General features: G+C 38.3%; 1 protein-coding gene and 1 long non-coding RNA gene across 3 annotated transcripts in view; one reads left to right on the forward strand and one right to left on the reverse strand.

Moving 5' to 3' along the window:
• Positions 1-12,389, forward strand: part of LOC144197745 (uncharacterized) — a 30,842-nt gene extending 18,453 nt beyond the window's left edge. Inside the window, exon 2 of the long non-coding RNA XR_013326593.1 lies at positions 10,340-12,389. This is a non-coding gene — a long non-coding RNA (uncharacterized LOC144197745). The remainder of the gene's footprint in view (positions 1-10,339) is intronic.
• The window catches only part of smc3 (structural maintenance of chromosomes 3), a 69,169-nt gene that overhangs the window by 7,116 nt on the left and 45,394 nt on the right, over positions 1-16,659 (reverse strand). For both annotated transcript variants that reach the window (XM_077718316.1, XM_077718317.1), the window contains 7 exons: positions 14,233-14,383; positions 13,983-14,135; positions 10,996-11,147; positions 10,491-10,649; positions 6,203-6,310; positions 5,485-5,593; positions 3,510-3,757 (listed from right to left, as the gene is read on the reverse strand). In XM_077718316.1, the coding sequence (XP_077574442.1) occupies positions 3,510-3,757; positions 5,485-5,593; positions 6,203-6,310; positions 10,491-10,649; positions 10,996-11,147; positions 13,983-14,135; positions 14,233-14,383 (1,080 nt within the window). The remainder of the gene's footprint in view (positions 1-3,509; positions 3,758-5,484; positions 5,594-6,202; positions 6,311-10,490; positions 10,650-10,995; positions 11,148-13,982; positions 14,136-14,232; positions 14,384-16,659) is intronic.

Below are 16,659 nucleotides of genomic sequence, written 5' to 3' on the forward strand. Positions count from 1 at the left end.
GATATCTGTTGTAAAATCTTGTGTAATAAATAGCAAAAAAAGGCGTCGAACGGCAGAATGAACCTTGGACGAAGACGTGTCAGGTTGGATTCTCTCTTGCAAGAACACCTCAGATGGGTCTGATGTCTGTTTTATTTGTGTGTGCATTTGGGAATGCCTATTGGTGAACCTATCATACACATTTGAGGCTGTATAACAAATAAATTATTAAACAAAAACAAAAAATATATATACATTGAGATTTCTGGATTTTTCTTTTTAGGTTATCTCTCACAGTGGACATGCACCAAAAATGAAAACTTCCAACTGTTCCATGCTTTCTAAGGAGGGGAAAAATTGTAGTTTGGGAGATGGCAAACAGTCCCTCAAAAAGTGACAACATGTAACACTAAACGCACACAGGAAATAACACATTTTGTGTTTTAAAATTCATATGGCGTTTTAAAGCTCCCCAAACAAGGTTTAAAAAATAAAAATAAAAAATCAGACCCAAAAACTTTCTTCCAATAACTGAGATTCAGCACTCATTCTCAGCTTGTGCCAAGGTTTAATGTATTTAGATGAAATCATCAAAATAACATCATTTTTTAAGATTTCATTGCATTCTTCAAAAATGTCAGTTAACAAAAAACAAACCAAAAACAAAGCTAAACTTAATTTGTGAAAAGATTTGAGATCAAATCATATGAAAATAAATATTAATAACCGATCCTAATTTTTTGGCCAGATTAAGCAGCCCTGTAGACAGTACAGTTACTAATCGTATACTATTACATATACATTTGTGGTCAAAAGTTTACATACACTTGTGAAGAACAAAATGTCATGGCTCTCGAGTTTTTAGTTATTTCTACAACTTTAATTTTTCTCTGATGAGTGATTGGAACCGATACTTCTTTGTCACATTAACATTCGTGGACTTTGGTTCTTTTATGACTATGATTGGTGAACAGAAAAAAGTGATAAAATCTGCTGGGTCAAAAATATAAATACAGCAGCGCTAATATTTGGTCACATGTCCCTTGACTATTTTCACTTCAATTAGGCACTTTTGATAGCCATCCACAAGCTTCTGGTTGAATATTTGACCTTTCTTGACAGAATTGGTGCAGTTCAGTTAAATTTGATGGCTTTCTGACATGGACTTGTTCCTTCAGCATTGTCCACAAGTTCGCAATGGGGTTTAAGTCAGGACTTTGGAAAGGCCATTCAAAAACCTTAATTAAACCCTGATTTAGCCATTCCATTACCACTTTTGATGTGTTTGGGTTCATTGTCCTGTTGGAACACCCAACTGCGCCCAAGTCCCAATCTTCGGGGTGATGTATTTAGGTTTTCTTGAAGAATTTGAAGGTAATTCTCCTTCTTCATTATCCCATTTACTCTCTGTAAAGCACCAGTTTCATTGGCAGCAAAACAGCCCCACAGCATAATACTACCACCACCGTGCTTGACAGTAGGCAGGGTGTACTTGGGGTTATAGGCCTCACCTTTTCTCCTCCAAACATGTTGCTGGGCATTGTGGCCAAACAGCTCAATTTTCGTTTTGTCTGACCTCCAGAAGATCTTATCTTTTTCCATGGGATTAGCAGCAAACTTCAGTCGAGGTTTAAGGTGCCGCTTTTGGAGCAAGGGCTTTCGTCTTTCATGGCAGCCTCTCAGTCCATGGAGATGCAAAACACACTTGAATGTGGACACTGACACCTGTGTTCCAGCAGCTTCTAATATTTTGCAGATCTGCTTTTTGGTGATTCTCGGTTGAATCTTCCCCCTCCTGACCAATTTTCTCCCAGCAGCAGGTGATATATTGTGTTTTCTTCCTGATTGTGGCAGTGACAAAACAGTGCCATGCACTTTATACTTACAAGCAATTGTTTGCACTGTTGGTCTTGGGACCTGCACTGTGTTGAAATGGCTCCAAGTGACTTTCCTGACTTCTTCAGGTCAAAGATTTGCTTTTTCAGATCCATGCTGAGTTCCTTTGTCTTTCCCATTGTAGCGTTTGCATCTAAGAAGACTAATTTAAATGGCATCAGAGAAGTCACCAGCTGTAGTCACTCACTCACAAAAAGTTAAGAAGCCATGCTATGAAGCTCATTTCACTGATACAACTTTCACCGAAATTGCTAATTCGTGTTGCTGTAGTATATATTTTTGACCCAGCAGATTTGATCACTTTTTTTGTTAAACCATAATCAAGTCAAACTTCATGAATGTTTCTTTGTGTGACAAAGAAGTATCTGTTCCAATCACTCTATCAGAGAAAAATCAGAGTTGTAGAAATAACCGGAAACTCAAGAGCCATGACATCGTTCATGACAAGTGTATGTAAAATTTGACCAACTCTATGTGGAAATAAAATTAAAAGTGCATGGTCAGATTATCTACAAAAATATTATCTGATCTCCCTGAAATATATCAATTGAGTAATACCTTGATATACGAATGTCCCAACATGCGAGAAATTTGGGATGCGTGGAAAATTCCGAGCTAATTTTTGCCCTGAGATGAGACAAATTTGACATACGAGCCTACGATTCGCCACTAGGCGGTCCTTTTCAAGTCACGCAGTAATCTTCATGACAATCAATTAGCGGGGTCTGCGAGGACTTGAAAGTAAAGCAAGCAGCTGAGAAATGGGATAGGCTAGCCAAAACCTTCAACGCGAGTGGTGGCTGTTTCGATAACTTTAAAAAAACAAGGTTACATCCATTTTTTTTAAGTGTGCATAGTAAGCTAAGTTAATTTAACTTAAATTTAAAGTTTGTTATGTAATGTTGTATTAAGTGTAGCTAACCCAACATGTCAAGTTTCTCTCCAGTGTTTGTCGCAAAATAACTCCATACAATACTCTACACAATAATGTCACATTTTATTGCAGATCATAACCTCTAGATAGGTATTTGTTACTTTGTGTGCATAGGTGGTGAATTACATGTTTTCCCATTGTATTATCCTATTTTTAGGTGTTTTTTTCAGATGATGGGAACGGATTAATTTGTATTTAGTTATTTTCTATGGGAAAAAAATATTTGAGATACAGGTAAAGTGACATAAGAGCTCAGTCCCGAAACACATTAAGCTTGTATCTCAAGTCATCACTGTAAATAAAGTTACCAAAGAAATAGCAAGAATCGTCCAGTCTTTTGAATTCATTTCTGTGACATTATCCTCCCTGCCAACAATGGCACATAGACAGAAAATGATGTGGGGATTGTCTAATAAAGGGAGACAATTTCCTGCATTCTCATCGCAAGAAACACACATGCTCACACATTGAGTTTGCAGCAAGTGCAATTAAGGCAAAGCCTGAGATCCCAAGAGCAGCAAGCAGAGAGAGCACTGATTTGTATCGGAGTCATTACTGAGGGACTGGGCAGGCAAGGCCTCAGATAAAATTTCCCATTCTGCATCAGAGTTTAAAAATTGATTATCTTTGAAATTCAAGAAGGCATTTAGCCAATGTCGATTTTGAAAGGTGCATTAGATGTTTTAAAAGACAAATATACCTGTTTGAGTGTGAGGGTCTGATACTTCTCAAAAGCCTCTTGAGGTAATGAGCCCAACTCTCTGATTTTCTTCATGCACTCCTCCTTTTTCTTAAGCAGCATGCCCTGCCTGTTGGTCATCTTCTCCAGCTCCTTGGTATCATGGTTAATTGCATCGTTTTGTTCCTTTTCGATGTTCTTCCAGCGATCCATACTCTTAATGTGATCCTTGATCTCACTTTCTGTCTTGTCAACCAAAGAGTCCAAATCTAGGAGCACACACAAGTGAATCTTAGTCTTAGGTGTTAATAGTCAACCATATTTAAAATACACATTAACTGTTTTAGTCAAACCAAACTGGTATTTTTTGTTTAAAACTTTTATATGCAATCATTTAAATACCACATCCAGACCAGTGAAATTTATTCCAGCGTTATTGTAATCAGATAAAAAGTGAATTCCAATAAAGATGCATTCATTCATTTTCTAAACCGCTTATCCTCACAAGGGTCACAGGGGGGCTGGAGTCTATCACAGCTTCATGTCTGCAACCAGAGCGCATTGTGCAATTTTTCCGCTTCAATAGTTTCAAATTTGAAACAAAAATATTTGATAGTTATTGGGATAATTATTGATCGACAGATATTGTTTTTTCGATCATGAATATTTGTCATATAGCCCAGCTTTAATGGTACTCGTGTATCTGTATTTCTGTTTAGGGGCGAAAACATGTATTGTGGTAGTAATAATGGGGGTGATCCGACTCCGCTGTTTTTTGTTAAATGCAGCCATGTCTGGTCTACATTAACCGCAATGGTCCAGGGATTATACTGTACGGCTATAGTTAAAATTTTCATCATATGAAAAAGTTATGAACCAACTAATTTCACAAAAAGAGGTACGACTGTATCTGTAAACAGGTTCTATGAGAGAGCAGACACTTGGGCCGGTGGCGAGCTAGTTACCGTTTGTTTTTTAAATTTTCCTACAATATGAATATTTATATGAAAAAGTTGCTTTCCATTGGCTATCTCCCAATACTTCGCTGGCCTCCCATTGGCTAGAAGGAAGCCGGGTCTCAATTAGCTGAGATTAGCGAGCTGTAGACAGATGCTAGCTGCACCCAGGTTCAAAAGAAGCAGGCTAAAAAGCTGGCCTGAGCATGATAGTAGCCACCGGCGTATGAGTATGAAACCGACCGTCCGACCAGAAGTCCCCTTTATGGGCACCTTTCCAACTTATTCCGTGACAATGGTGTAGACACACTCCAGCGGTGAGTTCCTTTTTGTCTTGGAGCCAGGAAAATTATAAAGTTGTCAAAGGCACTCAATTACTGCAAAAGTATCTATATTTACTCATTTGTTGAGTTGTGTCTTTACAAGCGTTGAAAGTAATCCCTCGATTATCGCGGTTAATGCAGAACAGACATGGCCACGATAAACGAAAAACCGCAAAGTGGGCTCAACCCTAATTAAATTATCTTTTTTTTTTAAATTCGGTGCTGAGTTCTAGTTGCAAGCTGAAAACAGTGGAGTGCCTTCTGTTTGCAAGCTGGAGAGTGGATTTTCACATTTTTAAGAATTTACAAAAAATAATAATAAAAAAAACACAATGTAGTTAAGCCACAATAGTTAAAGTCGCGACAATCGATGGATTACTGTACGTATGTTTATTGTGATCCTTCAACAATTCACAGCTACAAAATTTGTGCCATCAGTACAGTGCGTTTTTTTTATAACTTAATTAGAAAAAAAGTTCATAAAAAAGCATTCTACTCACGAAACTCCAAATTATGAAACACCCCTTAAGAAAAATTCTTAAGACCTCTTGGATATTAATTTATTATTGTACTATTTACTATTTGGAAAAAAATTATTGCAATAAAATTGTTTTTTTAATCCAAATTTCTCCAAGTAACACATTTTTGTGGTTTAACGTTGATCCCACATTACTTTTGCTCAAGCTCATCATACTGTGAAAACTAGGTTAACCATACCTTCTGAGCGTGACAATGTCTCTCTGACTCGTTTGTTGATTGCGTCCAGTTCAGAATTCGTGGCTGTGAGTACAGTGCCTCCTTCAGTCTCTCGCAACTCGTTTAGTTCCTGTGTTTGCAGTTCATAACAAGTTAATCTATTCTGCATTACATGACCAGTGAAATATATTCGTGTTATTGTGATGATCAGATCAAAAGTGAATTCCACTAAATATGCATTCACTCATTTTATAAACCGCTTGTCCTCGCAAGGGTAATGGGGGGTGCTGAAGCCGATCACAGCTGACTTTTGGACACGGGGCGGGGGAAACCCTGAATAGGTGGCCAGCTGATCAAGGAGACAGACAACAATTCACGCTCCCACTCATACTCAGGGGCAATTTAGAGTGTCCAACCACTGTCTTTGGAATATGGGAGGAAAACCATGCACAAACTGTGAGCCTGACACTCTAACCACTCAGCCGCAGGGTCTTTTCATTCAACAATTTTTCCTTATTTCCAAATAACCATTTGCATAATCATAAAAAGTCCTCCGTCTCGTGCCCGAAGTCAGCTGGGATAGGCACCAGGACCCCCTGTGACCCTTGTGAGGACTAGCGGTTTAGAAAACGAATGAATATAAAGCAACTTGTCATTTTGTATATGAACCTAATAAAATTCAGCAGGGGACAAAATAATTATTTCCCCTTGTGACAGAACATTGTAAGGCACACTATACCTGCTCCACTTGATCAAGACGTTTCCTCAAATTCTCATTAAGGTACGTCTCCACTCGGGTCATGATGCCCTCCAACTTGATTCTCTCGTTCAGTAATTGACGGTTGTCCTGTTGATGTTACAAAAACCTTAAATTAATTTGTGTTACTGATCTTCCTTTGACAAGCAAGATGCCAGCGACTGTGTCTTCACCCAAAAAAAAAAACAAGGGCCAGTTTACATGGTGACGCTACAATCAGATAAACATACAAAAAAAACATTACATCTTTGTGTTCACATGACTACGTTCTTGGTTCAAATAATGCCGGAATTCCACATGAAGGCAATGTAGTATTCTTGCCATGTTGTATAGGGCAGCACAGTTTGACAACACCACAGTGTCGATACAACCAACATTGTTTTTTCAATATTTCTAACTGTGTAATGGTAAGTGCAAACTCAAGTTTTCTGTTTTGATGGTCATAGAGTTAGAACTACCATATAGTGTTACAGTGGAATTCATAACACATAAGAGGGCTAGGCCCTAATCACGCTAATTTGACTGCACTTACTGTTTATTTTGAACGGGTTGTAAATACAATACTACCTTTTTCTTACCATGGCATTTAAGACTGTGCATGTGTAAACTAATTAAATTAATACTACATGCATACGAAAAAAGTATATAGAAACAAAGCATCAATAAAATGGGTGTTTATTGTAGTTCTTCTGACAGAGCCACGAAATACTCTGACATTTAACTTTTCTCCTCTTCATATTATCCATTGAAGAATAGCCTCCCTCCCCTTAACAACCATCAGTATTAAAAAGAGCATTTTATTCAAAAAGTGGTAAAACATAAAAAGGGCCAAAGAAATTAGGCAGGTGCAATCTTAAAGGAAAAATAATTCTAAGTGGGGAGGGAAGGCCTTCTGTAACATGAGTGGTCGCCAAGATTGAGCTGCGTGGAAAAGCGAGCATTAAGGGCTGGACACCCCACCCCACATGCTATGTGCCCGTCAACAGCACTGGTTTGTCAACAATAACTCTTGCTGGTTACAGAATCAATCAAATATGTCAAGTCTTTATTGTCATCATACACAGCTGCGTATAACAAAATTGGTGGTGCTACTCCAAAAAGTGCGTTTTCCCAGGAAAAAAAACCAACTAGTAATATAAAAGTTTAAAAAGTCACATCCCGGCTAGGTGAATTCCAAAATATTTCACAGTCTAAGATATTGCCCTTTGTTATTGCACACCCCAAAGTTATTGCACTGAAGGGATTCTGTGTCGTGCTAACGCAATCTCAGAGCCCTGATGGCTGTGAGAAAAAAAAGGCCCTTAAGTCTATTTGTCCGTGCTTTGTGAGACCTGTAGCGTCTGCCAGATGGCAACAGCTGGAACAGGTTGTGACCAGGGTGGTATTGGTCCCTGCCAATGTTCCTGGCTCTGCTGAGGTTTTCAGGAAACAGTCCAACTTTCATGATTTTTTAAACACCAATTAATTGATGGAATCATGACAATGAGTATTCAAAAATAAACAAACATGACTCACGGGGATCTCCAACTATTAAAAGTGTACCAAAAAGTCATTCATATATTGTGCCCATCTACTTCCTTAAAAACCAATGGCATCACAAGAATACAGAAGCTAAGCAGGGGACATGCACCTCAATGTAAAAAGTATACTATTAAGAAAGTCACAAAGAACATTATATTTTATACTACAAGTTCAAACCAAAGGCTCACGCAACATATCACAGCCCCGGTGACTTAGATAAGGCAAGACAGTTGTTGCAGGGATGCATCTTGGGCTTCATTCATATAGGATCTACTGGATGGTAAATATCTTAAATTTACAACTCCACAAGCAAATTTGGCGATTGACAATCTAATAATTTATCATCTGAAAATAAAACTGATTTTTCACTGGTTTCGGCAATGCTTTCAGGAACGTTAGCTAAAAGCTTGTTTTGGTTCCCATGTCATTGAATAGGGCAGCTAGCCCGCATCCTAACCCTAACTAACTTTCAATTGTATATTTTACGGCAGTTTAGCTCAAGACAGAACACAACTCATTGGCCAAACGCCATGGTTCTTGATCCAAGCACTTTTGTGGGGGGAAAAAAAGACTACTTACTGGCTGCTTAATTTCTATTTGTGTGTACATACAATTCATTTCACCACATCGTTGGACGGAGAAAAAGTAGAGGCATTATATTCGCAGTGTACATGTTCCAATTTCCTAAATAACACGTAATTACCATTTTCCAATAAAACTATTGAAAGTGCACGAAGACGCCATACACCAGTGATGCCACTCGATAACAACCAAACAATAGAAGATAGCCAAATGATTCCACATAGCGCAGCAGTTGGCGGAGGATTTCATTCCAACCAAACAAAATATCTTTTCACCAATCTGGTGTCTTCTAAGTGCAGCCACCTAATTGCTATCTGGTGCTGCTTGTTTTAGCAGAAACCTTATTGGTTATGATGTCTGTGCTGGATCGGTTTTACGATTAGCTTGGTCGAGTGGAATGGAATAATTTCACAAAACTTTAATTACTCAAACAAAGCAGATAATCAGGCAAATGACTAACCAACACATGGGTTTAAATAGACAGACAAGGGTTGATCACAGAGTACACGAAGCTGGTTACGAGAGCAAAGGAAGCCTGGAGGGACACAAGAGGCAAAAAGCACAGAGACAGGAATCACAAGGAAAAATGCCTAACAATCGATTGTAAGAAAAAACAACCCACAGTAGCCTGAACGGTATGGTCATCCCTGGTTTACAGGTATCTCATTGAACTGTTTCCTTCATTTAATTTGTTTTCATTTAAATATGGGCTTGCTTTATATCATAGTAACCCATCCCAACAATAACATTTCTGTTTAATGTTTGCCCACCTTGCTTCTCAATTAACAGGGTATTTTGCTCAGCCCAAATTTGAATATTCATTCGAGTGATTGTGACTTCCTGGAATATAAACGATGGATACTGAAAATTACTAGTAACTTACTTGTAACAAGATCGTCAGCTCAAGCTTTTAAAAAAACGGGTCACCGTATTTTGTCGCATATAAGCCGTATTTGTAACTAAAAAATGATGACTGAATAAAAGGTACTGGTTACAGCGTTGCTGTACTATTTAACCAGTTGACGTCGGCAAATTAACATTTACTATTTGTTGGTTAGTTTCTGTTTTGCAGTAAGAAAACATCCATTACTGAATAAATTACTAACCTCCGTATGATTTTGACCCTAATAATGTGCTTTTCATCCATACAGTATCTCATAAATACCACATGCGATGATTTTTACTTCAAAATAACATTTGAATTCCCTCTTAAAACTATGAATATGCAGGTGAAAATTGTGAATGAGAGCGGCTTATACGCAATAAATTGTTAAGTTTAACGATTTTAAGGTAATTTTAAGGGTGCAGCATATATGCGAGAAAATACGGTAAGCCATAAAACGCAGTTCACTAAAGACAATTTTAACATTTACCCCATTAGTATGCACAATATTTCACACACAATTAGACAACACTGCAGAAGCATGCATCAAAGGCTCTGCACAGCTGAACTTGAGTAATACAAATGGGGAATACCTGTTTTTTTAAAATGTTTTATTTATTTTTTAGGTGTGAATTGAAAGACTACAGTATTTTGCCATTTAATATACCCGGGTATATTAAATGATTTTTAAAATGACTTTTTTAAGCCCCCCGTTTGTGCGTCATTTAATATACCCGGCCGGGTATATTAAACGTCAACTCAGCTTTTTTGGCAAGATTTGTATGGTGTTCATGGGGGCATAATTATGGATACTTAAGTTCATTAAAATTCCAAATCAGACTTTATTCAGCAGTAAGTAGTTTTAACCTGAGCAATAGGTAGTTTTATTCTGCAAAATATTGACGCACCCCGTCACAGCATAAAGAGTGCGTAGTGGATCGTACATTCCCGTTTGTGCGCCATTTAATAGACCCGGATATATTAAATATACTAGATATAATTGTCCTGTCATCTAAGGCATCATTTAATATACCCGGCGCTTTGGTATATTAAACAGCAAAATACGATAGGCCCGGAAAATTATCACAAGAACTTCCTACACAATGCTGTTATCTTCTCCTTTTTCTACACAGGACACTTTAACGTACCAACTGTGGCAACAGAAAAAATACAAAATACCCATTCTATTTAACCCAGGCATAATTTAATTTCAATCGATTTTGATCTTGGAAATGGCTTTTAAAGCAAGGCCACTTCTAGCTAGTCCTCACCCTCCCCCCTCACCTGCTGAAGCTGACGGATCTCGTCATTAAGATCATCCACACGTCTCTGGTCCTCCAAACTAAGCTGGGAGAGTAAATCTGTTCCCAACTCATCCTTTAGTGACTCTCTGGTGGACTCCATAGCGTGAAGGCTGGCTTCCAGACTCTGAAGACTCCGTTGCTGTACGTAACAAAAACAAAAATAATAATAATAAAATAAAAAAAACATTAGTCTAAGATATCTTAGTAACACTTTACAGGGCACTTGTCTCATCCCTTAACTGTCACAGAAACCCAATCTAGCAATGAATTGATCATTCGCTGCCAGGATTGGCTGTCTATGTCAAAATAGGAAATATGTGGATGCCAGGTCTTCATGGGTAAATTGTTGTGTTTATTAAATTGACACTTGCCCAATAAAAGCTTTGATTCTCAAATGCATTGGTTGCCCTAAAAGGGTTGATTATGATTTAATTGAGAAACAATTTTGACTTGGGTATCAGACCATTTTTGGATGAGTTCCTTACCTTTGGCATAAAAGTCTTCTCTGACTGCTGCCTCTTCTCTTTCAGCATTTTCATCTCTGACAGGATACTGTCACGGGAGGCTTTGAATTTCCTCTGCTGTGTCTCAATCTGCTGCATCTGGTTCATTAGCTGGTCGATTTCATTGTTGATGCGTAAAAGAGGCGGCTAAGGAACTCGTTAACATGTACTGTAATACAATTTGCAAGATTAATTTGAATGTTCATTAGTAAACACATTTGCTTCAGGTTAGACCTGGGCGATTAAAACTAACACAAATTATCATCAAATGTTTTTTGTCAACAATAACCATAAAATTTTTCGCTAAATGTAAATAACTGCAAACGGCAAATACACCACTTGAACACCACAAAAACAGGGGCACTGATACATGGACACAAGGTCCAGACAAACGTTAAGTAGACAAATAAAATGTTGAACAGCTAATCATTTAGTAGCAGAGTTAGTTAGCAACAGACCAGCCCACAAACAGCAAGAAAGTGAAAGGACTATAACAAAGACAAAATTTGCGATGATCAGATGCAAGACAACATGAAGGCTAACCATTAAAAGATTCAAGTGAAGTCCCTCCACCGTGTACTTTATTTGTACTTATGTACACACGTGAAGGACACTGATATCAAACATGGTTGACTGAACCTTGGCAGCGCCGAACATAAGCTCCAAATTCCTCAATCTCGTAGGAACAAGGTCAAGACATCAGTCCAGTCTTAATTCTCTCTAAGGTGTTCTATCAACCTTCACCACTTTAGTACATCACGTTTTTTATATTAAGTATCCAAGTAATTTTTTTTGGGAAAAATGTCAAAATTCACGCTGAAACATTGCAGGCCGCAAGTTATTTGGCGCCGAGTAGGGTGGCGCTCAGGAGCTAAATTTCAGCAATGACACGGCGAATAATAGAGCCGTCTTGCCTTTTTCTGTTTTCTTTGGATATTTTGCAATTGCGCACATAACCTCATAGAGAAAGACTACGCCGGGCATATTCCAACGTTTTTTAACCACTTCCTCAGTGCCCTGTCATCTAAAGCATCAAATTAACCCAATAAAAAAACAAAACATGATGAAAGTGAAGTTGCTAGATATGTTGAAGGTAGGCAATACTTATGCACATGTAGCACAATATCCTTTTCCAAAGTCACAAAGCGAGTGGTAACCACTAGGAATGACGGGTTAAATTCATCCAATTTCTTGGGTTATTTTCCATTTTTGTGACCACGTGAGGTTAATTGTTTCTTTTTGTGTGGATGAAAATAGTCTGCATGCCTATGAAAAAAATGTCTTCACTTAATAATTTGACACATCAAATTTTGGTTTGAAGGCTAATTTTTAAAAATAAAGATGCTTGTCAAAATGTCTCATTTTTTATTATTCATTAGTTTTTATAGTGTCTTATCTTCATTACGATCCCACATTATAATCACCCAAGATGGCGCCGTCAGGCGGCAGCCTTTGGCAGTAGCTGTCCACTCTTTGTTTTTTGTTTTACAGCCTTTCTATCATTTTTATTCGATTTTAATATTTCTTAATACATTCCTGTTTACTTTACTAGGTATTTTGTACTTTTTGACTTCAATGTTGTTACGGTACACGGACGTTTCGTCGACGGACAATTCATCGCCGGATTCGGTCACTTTCAAAATTTTGTGGTCTAAGAATGTACTTTAAATAGACATTGAATATTAAAGCAGGGGTGGACAATTAATTTCACAAAGGGAATTAACCTGTGGCTGTAATCTTACATATGTACATGTATATATTCATTAATTTGTATAGTCCCTTTATCCAATAAATCTAACTCAAACTCAAGGGTAGTTCAAATGCAGTTGTCAGACAAATCAATCCATTCAAAGTGGAACCTCTGGTTGAAATGTACTTTTGACAAGCACAGTGAATGAATGGGCACTTTAAAAATCTGTGTGAAAATGTTAATTGAATATCAGAATAACAAAGACATTTCAAAATCACATTTTATATTCAGGGCTGCCAACTACTCCGGAATTTCAGGAGTTTTTGGGGAAATGCAATTCAAATTCCGGGACTCCGGACAACCTTCCTAAACTCCAGAAATCCCCCCAAATTTTTACTTATCTTTTTATTTTAATCAACCATTTCAGAAAAGTACCGAATTTACGAACCGCGCAAGGGAGAAAATGAAGTCGCAGGCTGCCTACCGTAGTTGCGAGGACGATGAGGACGATGGACCCTATCGACTTACAGACTGATTTTATTTTATCGTGATAACAATTTTAATTTTGGTCCACCATATATAAGGTGGACTGACCGAACTATAAGGCGCATATTAAGCTTTTGAAAAAATTGGGAGGCTTTGAGGTACGCCTTAGAGTGCGGAAAATACGGTAATTAAGATATTTCAATGTGGAAATAACATCGATAACTGGAGTAATTTCAAACTTTTGGCCTGGCCTTTGTAATTCTACTTTTTATTTGGATTGTGAGAAAAATGAATTGCCCAACGCTTGCTATAGAGCAAGGGTCGGGAACCTTTTTGATGAAGAGTGCCAGAAACACTTCATATTTTCAAAAATTATTCCTTGAGAGCCATACTCAGAATTTAAAAGTAAAAATACATGAAAATGTGAGCATTAATTATTCATTTCACCACTTTGAAAGTGAAAAAAGGTTAATTATTTTGAGAACATTATTTCACTGTTGCTAATCAATGAGTATCAATGAGAGAATGCATGCAGAAGAGCCCAATGAAGAAAAATTATCACTTAAAAAGGCGCAGAGCCATATACACCCATCAAAAGAGCCACATATGGCTCCCGAGCAATAAGTTCCCTACCCCTGCTGTAGAGCATACATTCAGCTGAGCAATGCATTTATATTTAGTAATTTAATTGGTTCAATTTCACAGAATGTTTTTTTAATAAAATAAAAATAAACAGTATTCCTAAAATAGTTTCTAAATTTATGCCCCCAGTGCATAGAATCAGAAAGGATATGTTCAATGTTCCTGCGCAGATTCTCATTAAGCTTGGCCTCCAGCTCACCAAGCTCCTCCTCAGCCTTCCTCATGTCCTTCTGCAGCTCCAGACGAGACTTTCTGGTATCATAATAGCCTCCTGTCAGAGCTCCACGGTGGCTCACCTGATCCCCTAAAAGATCGGCTCAAAAGCTTTCAGAACTGTAGTGTTTTGAAATAATGTGATTCAAATTTTGGTTTGCACAATTGTAGAGTGTTGTTAGGCTCACCTTCCAGGGTAATACAATCCATGGTGAAGGCTCTGGCAAGTTGTGTGGACACCTCCATGCTACGACAAATCAAGGTCTTCCCAAACACATGCTTGAAGGCTTTGTCAAAGTTGAGGCTGTAGCGCAGCTTGCTGATCATCGGAATGGCATCCTGAAACATGGTGTACATATGTTTGTCTGAACGACGGGAAGAAATGTAGTGAAATACACAGCAGTAAACTACATCGTGTGAGGAGAATGTTTAAGTATTTTTATGTTTGTGTGAACAATATTTTGTGGCCACAAATGAGCATTGCCTCTCATTGGGTGCCGTTGGTATTGACTTCCAATCGATTTGCGTCCCAAAGGTGCCACCAAGGAAAACCCTGGAAAGCTTCCTCAAGGCGGCCTTGGTGCCACCGGAGCTCAGAAGTTCAGTCACTTTTTAACCCTGCTAAGAAAGCCTTTGATTTGAACGCGACCGAGAGCAGTGAAGCAGCAACCTGGTAAAATCTGGAAACGTCACCTACTCAGTGCATTCAAAGCCATATTTGTTGTATGAAAGGTGCGCGTGTGCTTAATTAGGTGCAGCGGTGCTGACATATTGAGTGGGTTCATGCCGAACTGGGTGTGTGATTGGGTTGAAGGCCAAAGATTGACCAAAATATTGGCCAGTCGATATATGGACTAAAGTTGCAAAGACTAACAGAAAGATCCAGAAGTGACACAGATTGAGTCTGCAATACTAAGACACAAAGCGGCATTTGGTTTGAAAAAAAAAAATGGGTATTCGGGTGTTTGGTACAACGGGCGCTTGGTACAACGGGCGCTTGGTACAAAGGGCGCTTGGTAAAACGGGCGCTTGGTACAACGGGCGCTTGGTACAACGCGCGCTTGGTACAAAGGGCGCGTTGTACAACGGGCGCTTGGTACAACGGGCGCTTGGTACAACGGGCGTTTGGTACAACGGATGATTGATACAACGGACATTTGGTCACTGGGTTCGCTCGCTGTCAAATTATCACAGAGTTTACTGTTGAAACCAGCTCTCAAAATTATAATCACGAGAGAGTGAGCATAATATTTAAATATCTAATATCAAAATATCAATAAGAGCATTCATTTAACACATCAGCTGCTGCCATTGACGCCGATAGACGTCCGATGAACCTTCATTCTCTTTGGTAGAACTTGCAATGCAGCAATGTTGAAATATCAAAATTATCAAATTTAATTCAGTATTATGCCCAGAAACACCAAAAAGACATACAGCTGTTAATGAGGGGTTGAAAAAGCTCTCGGAGTATGAAAACGGATCGATTTCCAAACAAAGTACAGTACCTACAAGCCATTGCGTATAATTTGTAAGTTTTACTGTTTTAATAAAAACTCCCATTTGTGACTTCCCTTTGTACAAATTTTGTAAGTTTGTATTTGTAATTTTTGTACAGAATTTGTAAGTTTTACTGCTAGACTTTATAAGTTTTACTGCTTTAATAAAAACACCATCTGTGAATTTGCTTTGTCTTCTTTGTAATGAAATAATTTTACTTATAGCATTTTATTTTAATGTCACAGTTCCGGGCTAAAAGTATACTAAGACTTTTATTTGTTTGATAAAAATGACCATTTAAAGTATTTCTATATTGCAAGTTCTCCCAGAGAGAATGAAGGTTCTTCGGACGTCTATCACCGTCAATGGCAGTCAATGACAGCAGCCGGTGTTAAATGAGTGCTCTTATTGATAGGCAGCAGCTGATCTGTTAAATGAGTGCTGTCATTGATCATTTTGATATTTCAACATTGCTGCATTGCAAGTTAGTGATATTAGATATTTAGATATTAAACTTTCTCTCTCATGATTATAATTTTGAGAGCTGGTTTCAACAATAAACTCTGTCATAATTTGACAGACAGCGAACCCGGCGACCAAACGTCCGGGGACCAGACGTCTTTTGACGAAACAGCGTTGTTTTTTTTTTTACTTGTTTAAGTTAAATTTTCCAGCTGCCTCAAACTGAACCACGGACACGTTTATGTTGAGGTGCCTCGCTGCAACTCGATTTACATGTTCTTGCACGTAGCAGATAGCTGCCAGTTTAAACTGTGCCTCGCATGCGCGTCTCTTTGCAAGTGCTATTTTTGGGGGTCGAACTAGTATTGTTTTGCACAACTCATTCCCACAATATTTGTCGGTAAGTGCTCCATTCTTTAGAACCCCTCCAAACCACCACCCCTATTCATACCTACACCCTGTCTTCAGCTATGTCCATCGTTTCACTTCATCGCATCAGCAAGAAATGCACCCAGAGCCAACATCTACAGCATCTTGACTTTAGTGTACGAAAAGGGCGTGGCGACCAATTAGGCGCAGCCATTACATTGGGGAATTTTTTTTTGACTTTTTGGTGCGCCCTATAGGTGTGAAAACACGGTAAGTTGACAGGC

This window comes from Stigmatopora nigra, chromosome 6 (genome assembly GCF_051989575.1).
Source record: "Stigmatopora nigra isolate UIUO_SnigA chromosome 6, RoL_Snig_1.1, whole genome shotgun sequence".
NCBI classification, from domain to species: Eukaryota; Metazoa; Chordata; class Actinopteri; order Syngnathiformes; family Syngnathidae; genus Stigmatopora; species Stigmatopora nigra.